This window comes from Heterodontus francisci, chromosome 10, assembly GCF_036365525.1.
Source record: "Heterodontus francisci isolate sHetFra1 chromosome 10, sHetFra1.hap1, whole genome shotgun sequence".
NCBI lineage: Eukaryota > Metazoa > Chordata > Chondrichthyes > Heterodontiformes > Heterodontidae > Heterodontus > Heterodontus francisci.
In genome coordinates, this window is record NC_090380.1 from 104,680,257 (window position 1) to 104,701,300 (window position 21,044).

General features: G+C 48.0%; 1 protein-coding gene across 1 annotated transcript in view; it reads right to left on the reverse strand.

Moving 5' to 3' along the window:
• Positions 1-501: 501 nt before the first annotated feature.
• The window catches only part of ripk4 (receptor-interacting serine-threonine kinase 4), a 54,708-nt gene continuing 34,165 nt past the window's right edge, over positions 502-21,044 (reverse strand). The window contains exons 3-8 of the mRNA XM_068041221.1: positions 12,554-12,699; positions 11,963-12,012; positions 9,466-9,624; positions 8,722-8,831; positions 5,740-5,992; positions 502-4,204 (exon numbers count right to left, since the gene is read on the reverse strand). Of these exons, the coding sequence (XP_067897322.1) occupies positions 3,000-4,204; positions 5,740-5,992; positions 8,722-8,831; positions 9,466-9,624; positions 11,963-12,012; positions 12,554-12,699 (1,923 nt within the window). The 3' untranslated portion in view covers positions 502-2,999. The remainder of the gene's footprint in view (positions 4,205-5,739; positions 5,993-8,721; positions 8,832-9,465; positions 9,625-11,962; positions 12,013-12,553; positions 12,700-21,044) is intronic.

The window sequence follows — 21,044 nt, forward strand, 5'->3', positions numbered from 1 at the left end:
TGGCTGATCATCGACCTCAACGCCACTTTCCCACATTATCCCCATATCCCTTGATGTCATTCATATTCAGATATCCAACGACTTCTGTCTTGAACTTAATCAACGTGTTGGCGACCCCTGGTTTATCAGGTACAGTTCCACAAGCACCATTCTCGGTCATTCTTCAAGCGAGTGTTGACGCAATGAATGTAGGGCAGCTCTTTTGAGTTTGGAGGGCATCATAGCCAAGCTAGGCCTTTGCATCAACTGACATCCACACCTGAATTAATGATCAGAAGTGAGAACTCTTGATTTCCACCCACTTTCCTCTTTCCTTTGCCCTGTGGATTTGTGGCCAGGTGCAGTACCCTCCCCTAATGGAACCCTAGGTAAAACGTTAACTCAGCACAGGTTGAACATGGTAGTTTCCTGCCTGGCTTCATTCACTATTCCAGCGTGCTGCAATAATACTTAATGGCAAATAGTGGGGGTAATCTCAAGACTTAAATAGAGCCACAGGAGTGTCATTATTTTTATTTTATTAGTGGTCTTAGTGAAATAACAATGTTAGTTACAATGAGGATTAGCAATCTACGACAGTACAAAGCAAACATTGCCTCTTCCGAGATGTACTAAAGCGTACATATTTTCAATAATCGCATAGCAATTAAGATAAATGAAAACTTAAAAGAAAAATCAACACTACCACCTGAGACACTTTAAAAATGCTATACATGATGGACTACATACTGATGTTTTGAATTACTATTTGCACCTCAATAAAGTACCCAGCAAATCTCCATTAACACTGGTAAGTGAGAAAGAGGAAATGGTCAGTACTTCAACTGTGTTCGATACCGATATACAGTAAGAGTATTCTAAACATGTGGCAGCCAAAGAAGAGACCATCAGCCGTGACCAAGGGAGATTCCTTTCTTATTTGCTCATGCTAATACATAATACGTTTAATTTTCACCAACATGGAAACATTCAGACTGAAGTTTACCTTTAACGAGGCAGAGACACATTTAAACAAGTTTTTGGAACGGACCAATTTCCTAATAACAGCCTTCTCTGCAAATAATTGTTTCAAGAGACCAGTGTAGCACCATGTGATTCACACTGTCTTATTCTGCTGCTAAGGCGGGGCTGTGTTTACCTGAGCTTGTTGCTTTAAGGCTACAGAGTCTTATTGTTGTAAACATCCCACAGGTTAACTGCTGCTGGCGAGGGTAGTTTACAAATTGGCAGGTGTCTAGCAATTTCCGATTCCAGGTTAAAAGACGAAAACAGCAAGATTTTTAAAAAAAGTATATACTTTTGAATACCTAAAGTCTTGCATACACATTTAAAACCTTTACTTACACTGGGTCACACTGACCACTGGGGAAGTTTGAAGCAACAATCTCTGGTTATACCCTTGTGATTTATGCAGAACTCTAATCATTTTTAATGAGACATCTTCCTACTTGCACATTATTTTTTTCTTAGTGTGATAAAGTTCAACAGGGCTGTTAGCATTCCAATACCTGGCCCAAGTAACTAGTCATGGAAAGCCTGGGACACAACAGATCTGAGTGTTGAGGCTGTTATATCCAAGACCAATCCTGTCCTCATTCAATGTCTGTACATCCACACTCCGCAGTGAAGACTCGGGTGCGACAACCTTGGCTGATTTCTCCCCTTTGCTTGGGTTGGGAGACCAATTGGACCAACCCGCATTGCTCTGCCAGATAAAAACACTTAAAAGGCCATTGACGCCAAAAACAAAAAGACTGGCACGTTTATATCTCATACAAATTTTAGAAAAGGTTTTTTTTTTTTAAAAAGAGTGCCGTTACAGTAATGGTGTTACAAGCAGAACAAAAGTTACGCAGTTGATTCAGGTAGTATTGTTGCCAAGATCTACACAGGGCCCTTGCTTGGGTATTATTTTCCTTTATAACACTTATTAAATATAAAATTGCTGAAAATGTATTACTTGCAAGCAAAAATGGCAAATATCATGTAAAAGGAAAAGATTGGAATTGAAGTACAATTGTAAATGACCACTAAGATTAATAATACAGTACTGGCAGTATGGCATTTGAATTCATGTTCCCTTGGCAATAAATGTTGGTTATATAATTGATGGCCTTTAGATACAATAGACTTGCTTGTTACAAAATAATTGGTCCAAGGAATATAAATCAGTCCTCACATGCATGCTACCACATAAAGTAATTTCCTTACAGCTTAAGGAAACAAAAATCAATCAATTTGCATTTAGACACAATAAAGCAAGTTCCCGCATCTCCAGGTCAAGCACAACAATGCTACAACTAAGAAATAACAAAACTGGAATAAATGTGTGTAATGCATGGATGACAGAAGTGGTAATCCTACATAAACGTCTCTCTGCTTTACAGCACATGAAGGCTACCGATCAAATGTTGCTTTGCAGTTTTGGTTTGAAGGATTAGTAGACAACCTCCTAACTTATTCATAGAATTGTAGAATAGTATAACATAGAAGGAAGGCATTCAGTCCATCAAGTCTGCGATGGTTTCTCGATGACAAATCAAATGCAAAATGAAAATGACAAGTTTGTTGTCTGACATAGAGGCACATTTCTTATGGCACAAATCATGAAACCCAGTGGTATAGCTAAACAGTTTCAGGTTAGAGTTTTGGAAATCTGCTTTTAAGCTATTCCGCCAAGTAATATTGTCTTCAAAGCAGTTATCATGAACAAGATGTATATAAAAGATTAAGTGTAGAGGGGTTTAGCAATGCTAAGGCACACTGCACACTAAAGTTTTGAAATCTGAGTAGGAAACACTTTATCCATCACAACCTCAAAACACATGGGAATTCCTCCAATGATTTTCCATCCAAACCCATGATGTGGACAGTTCTGTGAAATGGAGGATAAAAAACAAGAATGCAAAATAGTCTTCAGTTCAAGCAGCTCTCCACCTCAGGTAATCTTGTGCAATAACTCAGCAGGGTTTGAGGTTTTTTTGTTGTTGCCAACTTTCTTACAAGATTTCTATATCCGAATCTGTCAGGTCCTGAAGGGCATCAATAACTAAGCCATTCCCAGTTTCTTGAGCTAGGCTGAATGGAGTTTGAAACTTTTTGTTGTGCAAGTTAACATCAGCGCCATGAGCAAGGAGGATCTCAACACATTTCAGATGTCCCCACTTTGCCGCCAAATGCAGAGGTGTTAGCCCTTCGTCATCTGTGATGTTTATATTTTCCGTGCTGCCGAGAAGCTCCCTTACCACTTCACTGTGGCCTTTGTCTGCAGCTAGGTGGAGGGCTGTCCTCTGGAGGGATCCCCTGGCCCCAGTGTTGGCCTGCTCTTCGATCAACATTTTCACAGTCTGCAGATGCCCACGGCTGGAGGCCAGGTGAAGAGAGGTCCAGCCTTCCCCTGTCATTGCGTTGATGTCCTCGCCGTGCTTGATCAAAAGCCTGGAGGTGCTGGTGTGGCCAGATTCGGCAGCCAGGTGAAGAGGCGTGTGCCGGCTCAAGGTCTTTCCATTCACAGTGCGCTTGAATCCCAAAAGGATACGAGCAGCTCTGTACTGCCCTCTCTGGGCTGCTAGATGCAGTGGGGTTCTTCCATCAGTCGTTAGCACATCCCCACTTGCCCCAGCCTGCTTGATAAGAAGCTTTGTGATGGTGTGATGGCCTTGCCATGCAGCAAAATGTAAAGGTGTCCAATTGTCCTTCCCTTTGGCTTGGACGTTAGCCCCCCGGCTCAAAAGAACACGGACTACACTTTCATGGCTGTGTTGGCAAGCGACGTGCAGTGCTGTCCGACCCTCAAAGTCCACCTCATTTGTCGAAGCATTCCTGTCCAGTAGTAACCTTGAAAGGGTTTCTTCACCACTCTGTGCTGCAAAGTGGAGTGGGGTCCACTGATCTTCATCCTTGGCATTTATATTTGCCTTTTTCCCTAAAAGCAGCTCAGCAATGATCTTTAAGTTCTTCTCTGTGGCCAGGTGAAGTGGTGTTGACCCTCGCTTGTTGGCTATGTTAGGGTTGGCATTGTACAAAAGCAACAACCGCACAGCTTCCTCATTGTCCAGTTGAACAGCATAGTGGAGGAGGCTCATGCCATCATCCAAGACCAGATCCACATCTTGAGGCTGCAGGAGTTTCATCAACTTTCCAACATCTCCTGACATGATGGCTTCATAGAGTTTCTTCTTTGGTATATCAGAGACTGATTGTTCTGGGAGAAAAAGAAAATGAAAGACAATTAATACTTGTACTTCATGGAGGATATTAAAAAGCATACAGAGAACATACCAACTCTTTTAGAAGTGCAAAAATGATCAAATAAATAATTAGAGGAAAAATGTTCTGTTCGTTGACAAAGAATGGGCAGAAAAATCGAGCAATTCCATTAAAAGCACCTGTATAATGATATAATCTAAATACATTGAACTTCCAGTTTAACTATTGAGTTATATGATCAAAATAGGTCAATGCTGCAGTTTTAACTGCATGAGGTTAATAATAGTCAGAATTTGGAAAACCTATACCTAAAATAATTATACTTCAGAAGGTAGAAGTCCACTGGGTCACAGAGTTTAATGATAGAGACTGTTGCTATGGATAGTCTGCTCTGACAAACAAACTGCAACAGCAATTTCAATAGGTTTTATGTTTTAAATTGCACAGTTCAAAGTGGCAGACTATTCTTAGCAAAGTCACAGAGTGTTGGCCATTTGCCCTAATGCCTCGAGGGTGAATTGTGTTAAAGACAGTTGAAAGAGCTAAACTGTAGCTGTTGATACTGATAACCATGGCTACCAAACCAGACTGTTCACCAAATACCAAATTGGCTCAATTGGATGTCTATGAAAATAGTGAATTTCTGGCCCTGGGGCTCATTTAGATTGCAACTTAAGCACCCATGATAACTTAAAAGCAAAATACTTCTTCAGAAGAAGGGTCACTGACCCGAAACGTTAACTCTGCTTCTCTTTTCACAGATGCTGCCAGACCTGCTGAGTGGTTCCAGCATTTCTTGTTTTTATTACACCCATGATAACTTGGTGGGCAAATGCTCCCCAGTGTGGTTTTGAGTCACACGGACCAGGAGCTAGTCTCAGTAATGGTGCCATGAAAGTATCATCAATTATCGTTAAAATAAAATTCATCGGATTCAGTTTAGGGAAGGAAATCTGCCGTCCATACAGAGTCTAGCCTACATGTGACTGCAGACACACAGTAACGTGACTGAATCTTAACTGCCTTCTGAAATGGCCTAGCAAACCATTCAGTTGTCAAGGGCAATTAGGGATGGGCAACAAATGCTGGCCTCGCCAGCGACGACCACATCCCATGAAAGAATTTATTTTTAATTCCCAGTTTATTCCTGTCTTTTGTTTGTTCTAAGATGATTGGGTGCTACAAGTGGCCTTACAAAATTCCAAGCTAGGGAAGGAGGGAAAAAAGGGAACATTCCCACGCCTGATCACTATCTGTGACCACCCCCACCCACCCCACCCCCCCCGCCCCATTGGAAAAATATGTATATGGACAAGATGAATCAGCTGTGATACTGCCAATGGTCACATTTCTGCCAACACTCACAGCCTAGGCTTGTGCGAATACTAGCAGCGGCAAGTTGGCACTCTTGCAGCCATGAGTCAGCCATGAGTCAACACCTTCAGGGGATAAAATATGACTGGGAACTATTGCAATGGATGTCCAATGGCTAACTAAGCAGCACCTTGTTTCAATGTTTAATAAACTCACCAATTCCTCCAGCTTCCTTCCCAAAAGATAACGATATGGATCCTTGGGATGAGAATGCGGAGTCAATGGACGAGATCCCCGACAGTCTCTTTTTGCTGTCAGCCATCTCCCCACTTGCTGGGCATTCATTGCCAGCCGATTCAAAGCCGGAGTCCAGCTGGGACAGCAGTTGGGACAGGCTGCATTCTTCACTGTCAGAGACCCGCTTGGACTGGCGTTTCTGCACTGGCTGTTCAACTTCTACTGGTGGCTCCTGAAATTGAAATAAGAGCATGTCATGTCGTACATAGGATGAACGTCAATGAACAGTGTATTGACTGCGCACAATAACTATATTCTCCTCTTTGGCCCCTTCCTCTTTAAAGATAGCAAAACTAGGTCGGGCCATGCTTGAATATTATTGAAATATTACTTGTCTAATGCTGGAATTATGTCTGGGTGATCCTTTGCAATGTACAGTGTTGCATGGTTACACCTATTCCTTTCCTTTAATAATTATTTCATTCCTTTTACCAGTAGCTGAAATGGAAGGAAAACATTAGAACAATATCATGGGCAGGATTTTGCCCTTTAGGTCTGGGCCCTGATTTGGGGTCAAATGAGGGTCAAATACCCCTCTGTGTGAGAACAGTGATTTTCTCTGAATTGGCCAATTAGTGGCCAGAGGGCGGGCTCTTGAAGCTTGGGGGGGCCAATCGGAGTCCCTCCAGCACAGATGAAGTAGCAGGCTGACTTTTCAGGTAAGGGAGAGAGTGAGGGTGCCTCAAGATTGAGGTGCCCTCTCTCCAACTTTTTAAACTTTTGAATAAAAAAAATGGACTCAGCAGCTGGGCCACCATTGTGGAGAAGAAACAGGGCGACCTGCAGACGCAGCTGAAGCCAGGAAGATGGGGAGAGCCTCAAAGCTGTCTGGAGTGCTGGCCCTCTGGTCTGCCGCCAAGAGGCCGCCTCCAGTTGGCTGGCCCTCTGGTCCCCAATGCCTTGGGGGGGCTCCGGAAACTGACTGGAAATTTCCAGTCAGCTTCTGAAAATAGGCCTCAATAGGCCTTTAAAGACCCTTAAGTGGCGACTTGTCACTTGTGAGTGGGTAACCCTGCAGCAGCACCCCACCCCCCCATCCCACCTGTAGGAAAATGGCCCAGGTGCTGGCAAATTTTCACACCCGCTTGCTCTCTGTTCACTCCCCTATCAGGGGCTGGAAATCCTGCCCTATGTTTCTGTCATGTGCAATTGGTCAATAGTTCAAGCATAACTGTGTATGTAGAAAGCCATTCAAGTTTGTTTATGTTTCTTGAAAATATTGTACAATACTTGGCTAAACCAGGTCATTGGAACAATCAGAGATCATGTTGCCAGCTCTGGTTGAATGTTGTCATGCAGGTTTCATCACATGACTTTTTGCCTCGGCATTGCCTTCCCAAACCATTTGGAAAGCGAAAAGACTCTTCAGTACCCAATGGATTGTTGACTGCCAATCAAACTGCCTTTTCTCCACCTACCACCTCACTATCTCAAATATATTGATAACTACTGAACAGAATTGTTCAAAGAAAATGAAAAAAAAAACTATTTTCAATTCCCCTATGTTTTTTTTTCCAGGACACTGCTAAAAGTAGCCTTGGAGATTAATCTTCAATTTCTGGGGGCTCCAGGCTAATCCTGGAAGGTTGGCAATCCTTTATAGGCCTGGATATCAGAAGACACATCATTTCAGGTGGTTGAGTGGTGCTCATGTTGGCCAGGGGCTGCAAGAAATACAGAATCTGTTACACACTGTTGGATTGTTTGTGAACTATAGTAACCGGAGCTCTGACACTGGCCTGTGCTGGTAAAAACCATTTTGAACTAATTAATTTATGCGACAAGACAAAGGAGAGATCACAGGAGTAGAGCCTTATTTGGACACGGTGAGATACCGGGGTCTTTAGGCCTGGGCCAATAAGGAGAAGATACGAACGAGGTGAGAAAGCCTAAACCAACCAGAAGGAAACAGCACAGTTTGAAGAGATAAGAAAGAGAATAAGTATGGAAAATCTCAGGCATAGAGCCAGCGAGAAACTCCGGAGACCAACCATCGCGGAAGTGGAAGACCCTGCATGAGCAATGCGGCGACGACATAAAAGAGAGAGAACGGAATGCCTGGCCAGCATCAGCTCTCCCCTTTGTTGGGTATTATCCTTTGTTTTCAGTGACTAGGTCAGGGAAAGGTCAGAGGAACCTAGTGGGTGTGCTTATCAATTCTAGCTAGCTTTGTTATTAACTGTATGACCCAGTTTGAGTTGCATGCTTTTGTCTAACCAAGTGTATAAGCCTTATTCTTACATTGTACAACAACGTGAATAAAGTAAATTGTTAGTTAAAGAAAGGACTGAGTTTCCTCCTCTTTGTACTATGCCATTAACCATAGCCGGTGGATTAAGTGGAGGGTGGCTCTCCTGTAACCCCGATATCCCAAACACCCAGCCTGAGCCTGAATTAAGAGGACTTAGTCCCACGTGACGGCCAGGATCAAGTGGGTGCAGGGAATAAAGGGGCCAAGGGGGAGTTGACTCCGCTCCACGGTTTACACTCATGTGCAACCACTCCAATATCTCCAACAAACTTACATTTATATAGCACCCTTCCCATCCTCAAGTGTTCCCAAACAGCTTCACTGCCAGCGAATTGCTGTTTTTGATATGGTCACTAGTGTTTATAATTGGTTCTGAAATTGAAGTGTCTTCATCAAGCCAATTAACAAGTCAGTCAATGATGATCTCAGGTTTTATTAAACTATGTATTATGTACAAGTTTTCTCTGTACTCCTGACTAAGCAGGAAGTAACATTTCCCAATTTAGGTTGGTGTATTCGGACATGCCAAGCAAGTTGCACCATCAGGTTTGGGATCAAATCTTGAGAACACAGTCTCAGCAAGCATTTCTATGAGCCTTTCTAACTTGATTCAATTGCCCTCTTTAAAGCAAAAACATAAGTAAGTTTACCTTTTTCTTTGCCTCATGCATTTGGCCAGAATCCAAAGGCTGCTCTCGTGTTTTCTCTTGTGCCATCTCTTGTGGTTTGGTGCTAAGCTCTTCAGTTTCTGAAGTGATTTCTTTCAAAATAAAATGAATTTTGTTATTAGTCTTCTGTGTATATTATATATGCCTTCAAAATTATTACATTTATTTTAATACATGTACTAATTAGACTGGCATAGTTGAGAGGGAGAAATCAAAGGGGGGATTCATTGGGATAGGTTGGGACAATAGGCAAGGTGAAAGGACAGTATCCCTGCAGAGACTAGGACAAACTAGTGGAATGGAAATTTTTTCTGTTTCAATACACACACATGTGCACAAGATCGTTCAACCTCAGTTCAGTTCCTATTGAGTACAAGCACACAATATAAAACTGCCCATAATCGGCAGTGAGTCTCGGTCATAGAGGCTAGATGTACAGCTCGCATCAGAAAAGAAACAAAATAATGGTGCAGTAGCAGGGGGTCATCAGAGGCTGTTCGTAAACCAGACATCTAACATGCACTTGTCCTGGGACATTGATTTCAGAGCAAAAGTTAGAAGAAAGTTCTACTAGCCAGCATCAACATCTCCGACCTTCCCAGAACCAAAGAAATAGTTTATTGACACAGTGGGATGGAGATTATTTCCTGTAGCACTGTTTTGCTTGTGTGCCAATTATGACCAGTGACCATCTTTAAAATTATATTGAAAGAGCATTAAATTTACCTTGAAATGTTGGGCGGTCGCTGGGATCCTCCTTCCAGCATTGTTGCATTAGTTTTAATAAACTCTTGCATGCTGGTGGCCTAGATTTAGGAATTGCTGATAATTCTGGACGCAGCCCGCTAACTACTTTGACCATAATATGCAGAATATTTGTTTCAGCTAAAAATTGAAAAGCAATCGGTCAGTATAGTTTAAAATAAATTGTAATGCTTGCATTTATTTGGCATTTTATCACATCTCAATATGCTTCATATTTAAAGAACAGAAACTTGTGTAGAGAAACAGGAGCCATTCTACATCTGGTCTCACAAACAGCAAAAAGACGATTGACTAACATTTTCAGGGGTATCAGGCAAGGGAGGAATCTTGGCCAGGATATTGGAAAGACTTCCTTCTCTTCTTCCAATAGTTCCAAAAAGGCAACACTCTCGGAGCTGCACTAGGATAGCAGCCTAGATTATGAGTACTAATCCCCCAGATTGGGTTTGAATTCATTGCCTTTTTATCTAGAAGTGTGCTACCAACTGGGCCAAACAGATAATAATTAAAAACATCAGAATGCTTGACAATGCATGAAAGTTACTGCCATGTACCCCGATGTGGGTAATAGAATTGCAACACTCATTACAGCCTGGAGCTTGATAATGCATTGGAATAGGTATTCACCTTGCACCTTTGGTTCCTGATTCAAACTCAGTTAAGAGTAATGGGATGAAAGTCTCCTTTGCCTGTAAGGATCCTACACGCAATGAGTTTATCATCAGTCGGTGGATGTGAGGGGGAGTGATGTTTGTGAGGACAGGAAGGCAGGGGAGGGCTGTTGAATGGGGGGTTCCAGTTATGATGCGCATTGTTGCATTCAATTGAGTAACAACAAGATGTGTGTGTGATGACTTATGCCACACAGGTGCACAGTACTCTGATGCTGCGTTTGATAGGGCAAGTGCTGAGGTCCAGAGTGTTGTGGCAGCAGCGCCCCACGCAGATCCAGCAAGTTTAGTTAATATGTTGCTTCTGGTTTTGACCTTTGCTGCTGTTTTCTTCAGATGCTCCTGGAAGGACAAAGTCCTATCCAGAGTCACTCCCAAGTATGTCGGGTTTGGGATCATGCTTTAGTCTCTGACCATGCAATTCTTTTTTGGCACTGGCATTGTGAAGGTGGAATACACTAGATATGGCTTTAGAGGGATTCACTGTGAGATGCCATATGCAGCAGTAGTCCGTCAATTTTGTAATAACATAATGACATGTTCAATCCACCTACTGCCCACCTTCCATCTCGGCGCCCCACATGGAGCAACCATCCTGAGCAAGATCTACCAGCAGACATCCTTTGGATCAAGGACTGGGAAACACGGGAAGTCACTAACAAGTTCCGTGTGACAAACCCCATTATCGAAAGGCAGGCTTTGAACTACCATGGTGAGAATGGTCCTTGCTAAACAGGTTCAGGGCAAGCCAGGACCCCTGCGCAGCCAACCTCCACCACTGGGGCCTCAGTACAAACCCTTTATGCATTTGTGGAGTCACACAAACAATGCCGCACATTACCGAGGAGCGTCCCATCTACAGACTAAGTGACCGACTAATCATCTTAATTTCAGCAAATGAGGAGGCTATCGCTTGGCTCCAGGGATTTGCATTCACGAAATTAATAAATGAAATGAGTTTGGCACACAGTGCAATACTACCAAGTATGACTCAATTCACAGCAATCTAACTAATGGGGGTGGCTGGCTTGTAAAATACCACACTTAGTACTTAATAAATACTTGGTACAAAAGAAGAAATTAAAGTTTTTGCTGGGGTTTTCTTTGAGCTTTAGGAATCGAGTGTTAGGAGAATGAATAAATATGATAGAAGATCATGAGGCTAAGAATGTCAATTGATGAAGAACTAGCAAGGGTGGATTTGGCAACAGTATGAGGTGGGAGCTGTTGTTTGGACTTGAGAGTTGGGTCTTTGTAGTGTTGAAAGAAAGAATATTTTTATTACTTTTGAGACAGGCATGAGGATTTACAGAATTTAGAACTCAGAACAAGGCTATCATCACCTTCTCAGGAAAACTAGGCATGTGCAATACATGTAGACCACATTTCAATATGAAAAAAAAGTAATTATATTGGAACAGAAATGAAGGTTGCATGCACTCTCAAGGCAGTTGATAAATACAGAGCTGGAACATCAGCAAAAAGACTGAATACAGAGTGGAGAAGCTTATTGTTATGAAGGAGGAGCAAAATACGAACCAGGACAGAGCCTCATCCTAAGATAATAGTAAGACAGGAGAAGTCATCAGCCACAGCTCAGGTCCAAGAAAGAACCTTTCCATATACAGGGCAAAGATGGTAATCTGGCTTTCACAGGACAGATCAAATAATATAGTTTATTTCATTGAAATTTGTGTCTTTAAAAGCAGGATATACCTGCGTTGATGGAGGAAGGCTCTTTCAATCTCAGATACATCAGTGGGAAAAGGGAACCTCTCAATACATACCTGCAAAAGGCTTCTTCTGTGTTAAAATCCCCCAGATGACGATGGAAAAGCTGCAACAAGATATAATTGGAGAGCTGTTTAAAATATCTAAAAGAACTGCAAAAGAAGAATTTGGCTTTGAACAAAGTAACAAGTGGAGATGAGCTTCCTCTTTTATTATATTAACACCTCCAGCTAGCTGCATCAGTATTTCTGATATCTCATCTTAAAATACTCCCAAGCAGCAACTCTCACTGATGTGCAGTGTTTTAAACTTCACTGGTCTAAAAAGGTAGCTGCCAATTCTAACAAGGGCAGATATTGAACAAAATTAACCCCATTGTTTGCTGAGAAACCTTTCTAAAAAAAACCTCCAGGGAATTATGGCTGAGCTTTGCTAAGGACCGCTTCCGGAGCTGGAAATGGTCAGAATTTTTTTTTAAGTTAACCTTCTGTTAGTAGAAGACACAATAGCACTGTAGAAAACCCAACGTGCTCAACTCGCCTACAACCAGAACAAAATGATGATGCCAACAGAAAGTGCCATCTTTTGCCACCCGCACTCATTTTTATTATACAAGCTGACGGAGGGTGAGGAGGAAAGTGTCTAACCTGTATACGTCATGCTTAATGTCAGAATTCCTCTTCTGACGTAAACGTTCTGGAGGCAGGTATGCAATTGTACCACAGAAACCATCCAAACTGATGTCTTGCGTGTTAGACAATCCATTCCACCTTGCCAACCCAAAGTCTGAGATCTATGCAGAAAAGAGGTTTAATGTACAACAGCAACATGTATTTATATAGCACCTGTAAACAAAATAAAGTACCTTAAGGCACTTCACAGAGGTATTATAAAACAAAATAGGGCACCAAGCCACATTAGGGCAGATGACCAAAAGCTCAAAGAGGTCAGTTTTAAGGAGCATCTTAAAGGACAAAGGTGAGGTAGGGCAATAGAGAGGGAGCTTAGGGCCTAGGCAACCGAAGACATGGCCACCAATGGTGGAGCGTTTAAAATTGAGGATGCTCAAAAGGCCGGAATTTAAAAAAAAGAGTGCAATTATCTTGGAGGGTTGTGCAGCTGACAGAGATTAGAGAGATAGGAAGGGGTAAGGCCATGGAGGGACTTGAAATCAGGGATAAGAATGTATTTTTTAAAAATCGAGGTATTGCCTAATGGAGAGCTAATGTATGTCTGCGAACACAGGGGTTATAGGTGAACAGGACATGGTGCAAGTTAGGACATGGGCAGCAGAGTTTTGGATAACCTCAATTTTATGGAGGGTAGAATGTGGGAGGCTGGCCAGGAGGATGTTAGAACAGTAAAGTCTGGAGGTAACAAAGTCACGAATGAGGGTTTCAGCAGCAGATGAGCCACTTTGAGTATATGAAAGATGAATGAAAGTAGTTGACATTCTTACAACAGAAAGTTATTAGATAATACTCTTCATTTAATACTATCAGTGAAAAGATTGGTTCATTTGCTAGATAGTTTCATACCATCTGCCCTTTACCTTCCACTCCCCTCAGGAATTTTTTGCTAAACATTGTTTAAATTTCCCATCAGAAGACTTTATCAAACATTTTCAAGGAGCAATGCGATGACAGTGGTTGGTGCTTCAACACAGTATGCCACGGAATTCTAGGACTCAAGTGGGGCTAGATAGTTGGGATTGTTCTCCTTACAGCAGAGATTTAATAGAGGTGTTCAAAATTAGGAGGGGTTTTGATAGAGAAAATAACGGAGAACTGTTTCCACTGGATGGCAGGTCAGTAACTAGGGGACACAGGTTTAAGATATTTGGTAAAAGATCCAGTGGGGAGATGAGAAGAGTATATATATTCTTTCTTAATTTGTTATGATCTGGAATGGACTGCTGAAAACAGTGCTGGAAGCAGATCCAGTAATAACTTTCAAAAACTCAATTGGATATGTACTTGAAATGGGAAAGACTTGGAGGGCTGCGGGGAAAAAGCAGAGTGAATACAACTAATTAGATAGCCCTTTTAAAGAGCCAACACTGCCACAATGGGCCAAATGGCCCCTTTCTGTGGTGCACAATTGTAACCAACAATTTCCCACAGTACTGTTCTCAATCTTAGCTTTATCACTGAGGAAATGTTAAGCAGAGACCAGACCAAAGGAGAGGGAATCTCACACACCAACCAGTTAGAGACCCCATTCACATTGACCAGACAGAAACCTGCCTCCAGCTGTCTGTGGAATAATAAAGAGGACTAGGTTACACAGCGGGAGAGCAGGCTGAGTGGAACTGGGTTACACAGCGGGAGAGCAGGCTGAGTGGAACTGGGTCACACAGCGGGAGAGCAGGCTGAGTGGAACTGGGTCACACAGCGGGAGAGCAGGCTGAGTGGAACTGGGTCACACAGCGGGAGAGCAGGCTGAGTGGAACTGGGTCACACAGCGGGAGAGCAGGCTGAGTGGAACTGGGTCACACAGCGGGAGAGCAGGCTGAGTGGAACTGGGTCACACAGCGGGAGAGCAGGCTGAGTGGAACTGGGTCACACAGCGGGAGAGCAGGCTGAGTGGAACTGGGTCACACAGCGGGAGAGCAGGCTGAGTGGAACTGGGTCACACAGCGGGAGAGCAGGCTGAGTGGAACTGGGTCACACAGCGGGAGAGCAGGCTGAGTGGAACTGGGTCACACAGCGGGAGAGCAGGCTGAGTGGAACTGGGTCACACAGCGGGAGAGCAGGCTGAGTGGAACTGGGTCACACAGCGGGAGAGCAGGCTGAGTGGAACTGGGTCACACAGCGGGAGAGCAGGCTGAGTGGAACTGGGTCACACAGCGGGAGAGCAGGCTGAGTGGAACTGGGTCACACAGCGGGAGAGCAGGCTGAGTGGAACTGGGTCACACAGCGGGAGAGCAGGCTGAGTGGAACTGGGTCACACAGCGGGAGAGCAGGCTGAGTGGAACTGGGTCACACAGCGGGAGAGCAGGCTGAGTGGAACTGGGTCACACAGCGGGAGAGCAGGCTGAGTGGAACTGGGTCACACAGCGGGAGAGCAGGCTGAGTGGAACTGGGTCACACAGCGGGAGAGCAGGCTGAGTGGAACTGGGTCACACAGCGGGAGAGCAGGCTGAGTGGAACTGGGTCACACAGCGGGAGAGCAGGCTGAGTGGAACTGGGTCACACAGCGGGAGAGCAGGCTGAGTGGAACTGGGTCACACAGCGGGAGAGCAGGCTGAGTGGAACTGGGTCACACAGCGGGAGAGCAGGCTGAGTGGAACTGGGTCACACAGCGGGAGAGCAGGCTGAGTGGAACTGGGTCACACAGCGGGAGAGCAGGCTGAGTGGAACTGGGTCACACAGCGGGAGAGCAGGCTGAGTGGAACTGGGTCACACAGCGGGAGAGCAGGCTGAGTGGAACTGGGTCACACAGCGGGAGAGCAGGCTGAGTGGAACTGGGTCACACAGCGGGAGAGCAGGCTGAGTGGAACTGGGTCACACAGCGGGAGAGCAGGCTGAGTGGAACTGGGTCACACAGCGGGAGAGCAGGCTGAGTGGAACTGGGTCACACAGCGGGAGAGCAGGCTGAGTGGAACTGGGTCACACAGCGGGAGAGCAGGCTGAGTGGAACTGGGTCACACAGCGGGAGAGCAGGCTGAGTGGAACTGGGTCACACAGCGGGAGAGCAGGCTGAGTGGAACTGGGTCACACAGCGGGAGAGCAGGCTGAGTGGAACTGGGTCACACAGCGGGAGAGCAGGCTGAGTGGAACTGGGTCACACAGCGGGAGAGCAGGCTGAGTGGAACTGGGTCACACAGCGGGAGAGCAGGCTGAGTGGAACTGGGTCACACAGCGGGAGAGCAGGCTGAGTGGAACTGGGTCACACAGCGGGAGAGCAGGCTGAGTGGAACTGGGTCACACAGCGGGAGAGCAGGCTGAGTGGAACTGGGTCACACAGCGGGAGAGCAGGCTGAGTGGAACTGGGTCACACAGCGGGAGAGCAGGCTGAGTGGAACTGGGTCACACAGCGGGAGAGCAGGCTGAGTGGAACTGGGTCACACAGCGGGAGAGCAGGCTGAGTGGAACTGGGTCACACAGCGGGAGAGCAGGCTGAGTGGAACTGGGTCACACAGCGGGAGAGCAGGCTGAGTGGAACTGGGTCACACAGCGGGAGAGCAGGCTGAGTGGAACTGGGTCACACAGCGGGAGAGCAGGCTGAGTGGAACTGGGTTACACAGCGGGAGAGCAGGCTGAGTGGAACTGGGTTACACAGCGGGAGAGCAGGCTGAGTGGAACTGGGTTACACAGCGGGAGAGCAGGCTGAGTGGAACTGGGTTACACAGCGGGAGAGCAGGCTGAGTGGAACTGGGTTACACAGCGGGAGAGCAGGCTGAGTGGAACTGGGTTACACAGCGGGAGAGCAGGCTGAGTGGAACTGGGTTACACAGCGGGAGAGCAGGCTGAGTGGAACTGGGTTACACAGCGGGAGAGCAGGCTGAGTGGAACTGGGTTACACAGCGGGAGAGCAGGCTGAGTGGAACTGGGTTACACAGCGGGAGAGCAGGCTGAGTGGAACTGGGTTACACAGCGGGAGAGCAGGCTGAGTGGAACTGGGTTACACAGCGGGAGAGCAGGCTGAGTGGAACTGGGTTACACAGCGGGAGAGCAGGCTGAGTGGAACTGGGTTACACAGCGGGAGAGCAGGCTGAGTGGAACTGGGTTACACAGCGGGAGAGCAGGCTGAGTGGAACTGGGTTACACAGCGGGAGAGCAGGCTGAGTGGAACTGGGTTACACAGCGGGAGAGCAGGCTGAGTGGAACTGGGTTACACAGCGGGAGAGCAGGCTGAGTGGAACTGGGTTACACAGCGGGAGAGCAGGCTGAGTGGAACTGGGTTACACAGCGGGAGAGCAGGCTGAGTGGAACTGGGTTACACAGCGGGAGAGCAGGCTGAGTGGAACTGGGTTACACAGCGGGAGAGCAGGCTGAGTGGAACTGGGTTACACAGCGGGAGAGCAGGCTGAGTGGAACTGGGTTACACAGCGGGAGAGCAGGCTGAGTGGAACTGGGTTACACAGCGGGAGAGCAGGCTGAGTGGAACTGGGTTACACAGCGAAAGAGCAAGCTGAGTGGAACTGGGTTACACAGCGAAAGAGCAGGCTGAGTGGAACTGGGTTACACAGCGAAAGAGCAGGCTGAGTGGAACTGGGTTACACAGCGAAAGAGCAGGCTGAGTGGAACTGGGTTACACAGCGAAAGAGCAGGCTGAGTGGAACTGGGTTACACAGCGAAAGAGCAGGCTGAGTGGAACTGGGTTACACAGCGGGAGAGCAGGCTGAGTGGAACTGGGTTACACAGCGAAAGAGCAGGCTGAGTGGAACTGGGTTACACAGCGAAAGAGCAGGCTGAGTGGAACTGGGTTACACAGCGAAAGAGCAGGCTGAGTGGAACTGGGTTACACAGCGAAAGAGCAGGCTGAGTGGAACTGGGTTACACAGCGAAAGAGCAGGGAGAGTGGAACTGGGTTACACAGCGAGAGAGCAGGGAGAGTGGAACTGGGTTACACAGCGAGAGAGCAGGGAGAGTGGAACTGGGTTACACAGCGAGAGAGCAGGGAGAGTGGAACTGGGTTACACAGCGAGAGAGCAGGGAGAGTGGAACTGGGTTACACAGCGAGAGAGCAGGGAGAGTGGAACTGGGTTACACAGCGAGAGAGCAGGGAGAGTGGAACTGGGTTACACAGCGAGAGAGCAGGGAGAGTGGAACTGGGTTACACAGCGAGAGAGCAGGGAGACTGGAACTGGGTTACACAGCGAGAGAGCAGGGAGAGTGGAACTGGGTTACACAGCGGGAGAGCAGGGAGAGTGGAACTGGGTTACACAGTGGAACTGGGTTACACAGCAAGAGAGCAGGGAGACTGGAACTGGGTTACACAGCGGGAGAGCAGGGAGACTGGAACTGGGTTACACAGCGAAAGAGCAGGCTGAGTGGAACTGGGTTACACAGCGAAAGAGCAGGCTGAGTGGAACTGGGTTACACAGCGAGAGAGCAGGGAGACTGGAACTGGGTTACACAGCGAGAGAGCAGGGAGAGTGGAACTGGGTTACACAGTGGAACTGGGTTACACAGCAAGAGAGCAGGGAGACTGGAACTGGGTTACACAGCGAAAGAGCAGGCTGAGTGGAACTGGGTTACACAGCGGGAGACTGGAACTGGGTTGCACAGCGGGAGAGCGGAACTGGGTTACACAGCGGGAGAGCAGGGAGAGTGGAACTGGGTTACACAGCGAGAGAGCAGGGAGAGTGGAACTGGGTTACACAGCGAGAGAGCAGGGAGAGTGGAACTGGGTTACACAGTGGAACTGGGTTACACAGCGAGAGAGCAGGGAGAGTGGAACTGGGTTACACAGCGAGAGAGCAGGGAGAGTGGAACTGGGTTACACAGTGGAACTGGGTTACACAGCGAGAGAGCAGGGAGAGTGGAACTGGGTTACACAGCGAGAGAGCAGGGAGAGTGGAACTGGGTTACACAGCGAGAGAGCAGGGAGAGTGGAACTGGGTTACACAGCGAGAGAGCAGGGAGAGTGGAACTGGGTTACACAGCGAGAGAGCAGGGAGAGTGGAACTGGGTTACACAGTGGAACTGGGTTACACAGCGAGAGAGCAGGGAGAGTGGAACTGGGTTACACAGCGAGAGAGCAGGGAGAGTGGAACTGGGTTACACAGCGAGAGAGCAGGGAGAGTGGAACTGGGTTACACAGCGAGAGAGCAGGGAGAGTGGAACTGGGTTACACAGCGAGAGAGCAGGGAGATTGGAACTGGGTTACACAGCGAGAGAGCAGGGAGAGTGGAACTGGGTTACACAGCGAGAGGGCAGGGAGAGTGGAACTGGGTTACACAGCGAGAGGGCAGGGAGAGTGGAACTGGGTTACACAGCGAGAGGGCAGGGAGAGTGGAACTGGGTGACACAGCGAGAGGGCAGGGAGAGTGGAACTGGGTGACACAGCGAGAGGGCAGGGAGAGTGGAACTGGGTGACACAGCGAGAGGGCAGGGAGAGTGGAACTGGGTGACACAGCGAGAGGGCAGGGAGAGTGGAACTGGGTGACACAGCGAGAGGGCAGGGAGAGTGGAACTGGGTGACACAGCGAGAGGGCAGGGAGAGTGGAACTGGGTGACACAGCGAGAGGGCAGGGAGAGTGGAACTGGGTGACACAGCGAGAGGGCAGGGAGAGTGGAACTGGGTGACACAGCGAGAGGGCAGGGAGAGTGGAACTGGGTGACACAGCGAGAGGGCAGGGAGAGTGGAACTGGGTGACACAGCGAGAGGGCAGGGAGAGTGGAACTGGGTGACACAGCGAGAGGGCAGGGAGAGTGGAACTGGGTGACACAGCGAGAGGGCAGGGAGAGTGGAACTGGGTGACACAGCGAGAGGGCAGGGAGAGTGGAACTGGGTGACACAGCGAGAGGGCAGGGAGAGTGGAACTGGGTGACACAGCGAGAGGGCAGGGAGAGTGGAACTGGGTGACACAGCGAGAGGGCAGGGAGAGTGGAACTGGGTGACACAGCGAGAGGGCAGGGAGAGTGGAACTGGGTGACACAGCGAGAGGGCAGGGAGAGTGGAACTGGGTGACACAGCGAGAGGGCAGGGAGAGTGGAACTGGGTGACACAGCGAGAGGGCAGGGAGAGTGGAACTGGGTGACACAGCGAGAGGGCAGGGAGAGTGGAACTGGGTTACACAGCGAGAGGGCAGGGAGAGTGGAACTGGGTGACACAGCGAGAGGGCAGGGAGAGTGGAACTGGGTTACACAGCGAGAGGGCAGGGAGAGTGGAACTGGGTTACACAGCGAGAGGGCAGGGAGAGTGGAACTGGGTTACACAGCGAGAGGGCAGGGAGAGTGGAACTGGGTTACACAGCGAGAGGGCAGGGAGAGTGGAACTGGGTTACACAGCGAGAGGGCAGGGAGAGTGGAACTGGGTTACACAGCGAGAGGGCAGGGAGAGTGGAACTGGGTTACACAGCGAGAGGGCAGGGAGAGTGGAACTGGGTTACACAGCGAGAGGGCAGGGAGAGTGGAACTGGGTTACACAGCGAGAGGGCAGGGAGAGTGGAACTGGGTTACACAGCGAGAGGGCAGGGAGAGTGGAACTGGGTTACACAGCGAGAGGGCAGGGAGAGTGGAACTGGGTTACACAGCGAGAGGGCAGGGAGAGTGGAACTGGGTTACACAGCGAGAGGGCAGGGAGAGTGGAACTGGGTTACACAGCGAGAGGGCAGGGAGAGTGGAACTGGGTTACACAGCGAGAGGGCAGGGAGAGTGGAACTGGGTTACACAGCGAGAGGGCAGGGAGAGTGGAACTGGGTTACACAGCGAGAGGGCAGGGAGAGTGGAACTGGGTTACACAGCGAGAGGGCAGGGAGAGTGGAACTGGGTTACACAGCGAGAGGGCAGGGAGAGTGGAACTGGGTTACACAGCGAGAGGGCAGGGAGAGTGGAACTGGGTTACACAGCGAGAGGGCAGGGAGAGTGGAACTGGGTTACACAGCGAGAGGGCAGGGAGAGTGGAACTGGGTTACACAGCGAGAGGGCAGGGAGAGTGGAACTGGGTTACACAGCGAGAGGGCAGGGAGAGTGGAACTGGGTTACACAGCGAGAGGGCAGGGAGAGTGGAACTGGGTTACACAGCGAGAGGGCAGGGAGAGTGGAACTGGGTTACACAGCGAGAGGGCAGGGAGAGTGGAACTGGGTTACACAGCGAGAGGGCAGGGAGAGTGGAACTGGGTTACACAGCGAGAGGGCAGGGAGAGTGGAACTGGGTTACACAGCGAGAGGGCAGGGAGAGTGGAACTGGGTTACACAGCGAGAGGGCAGGGAGAGTGGAACTGGGTTACACAGCGAGAGGGCAGGGAGAGTGGAACTGGGTTACACAGCGAGAGGGCAGGGAGAGTGGAACTGGGTTACACAGCGAGAGGGCAGGGAGAGTGGAACTGGGTTACACAGCGAGAGGGCAGGGAGAGTGGAACTGGGTTACACAGCGAGAGGGCAGGGAGAGTGGAACTGGGTTACACAGCGAGAGGGCAGGGAGAGTGGAACTGGGTTACACAGCGAGAGGGCAGGGAGAGTGGAA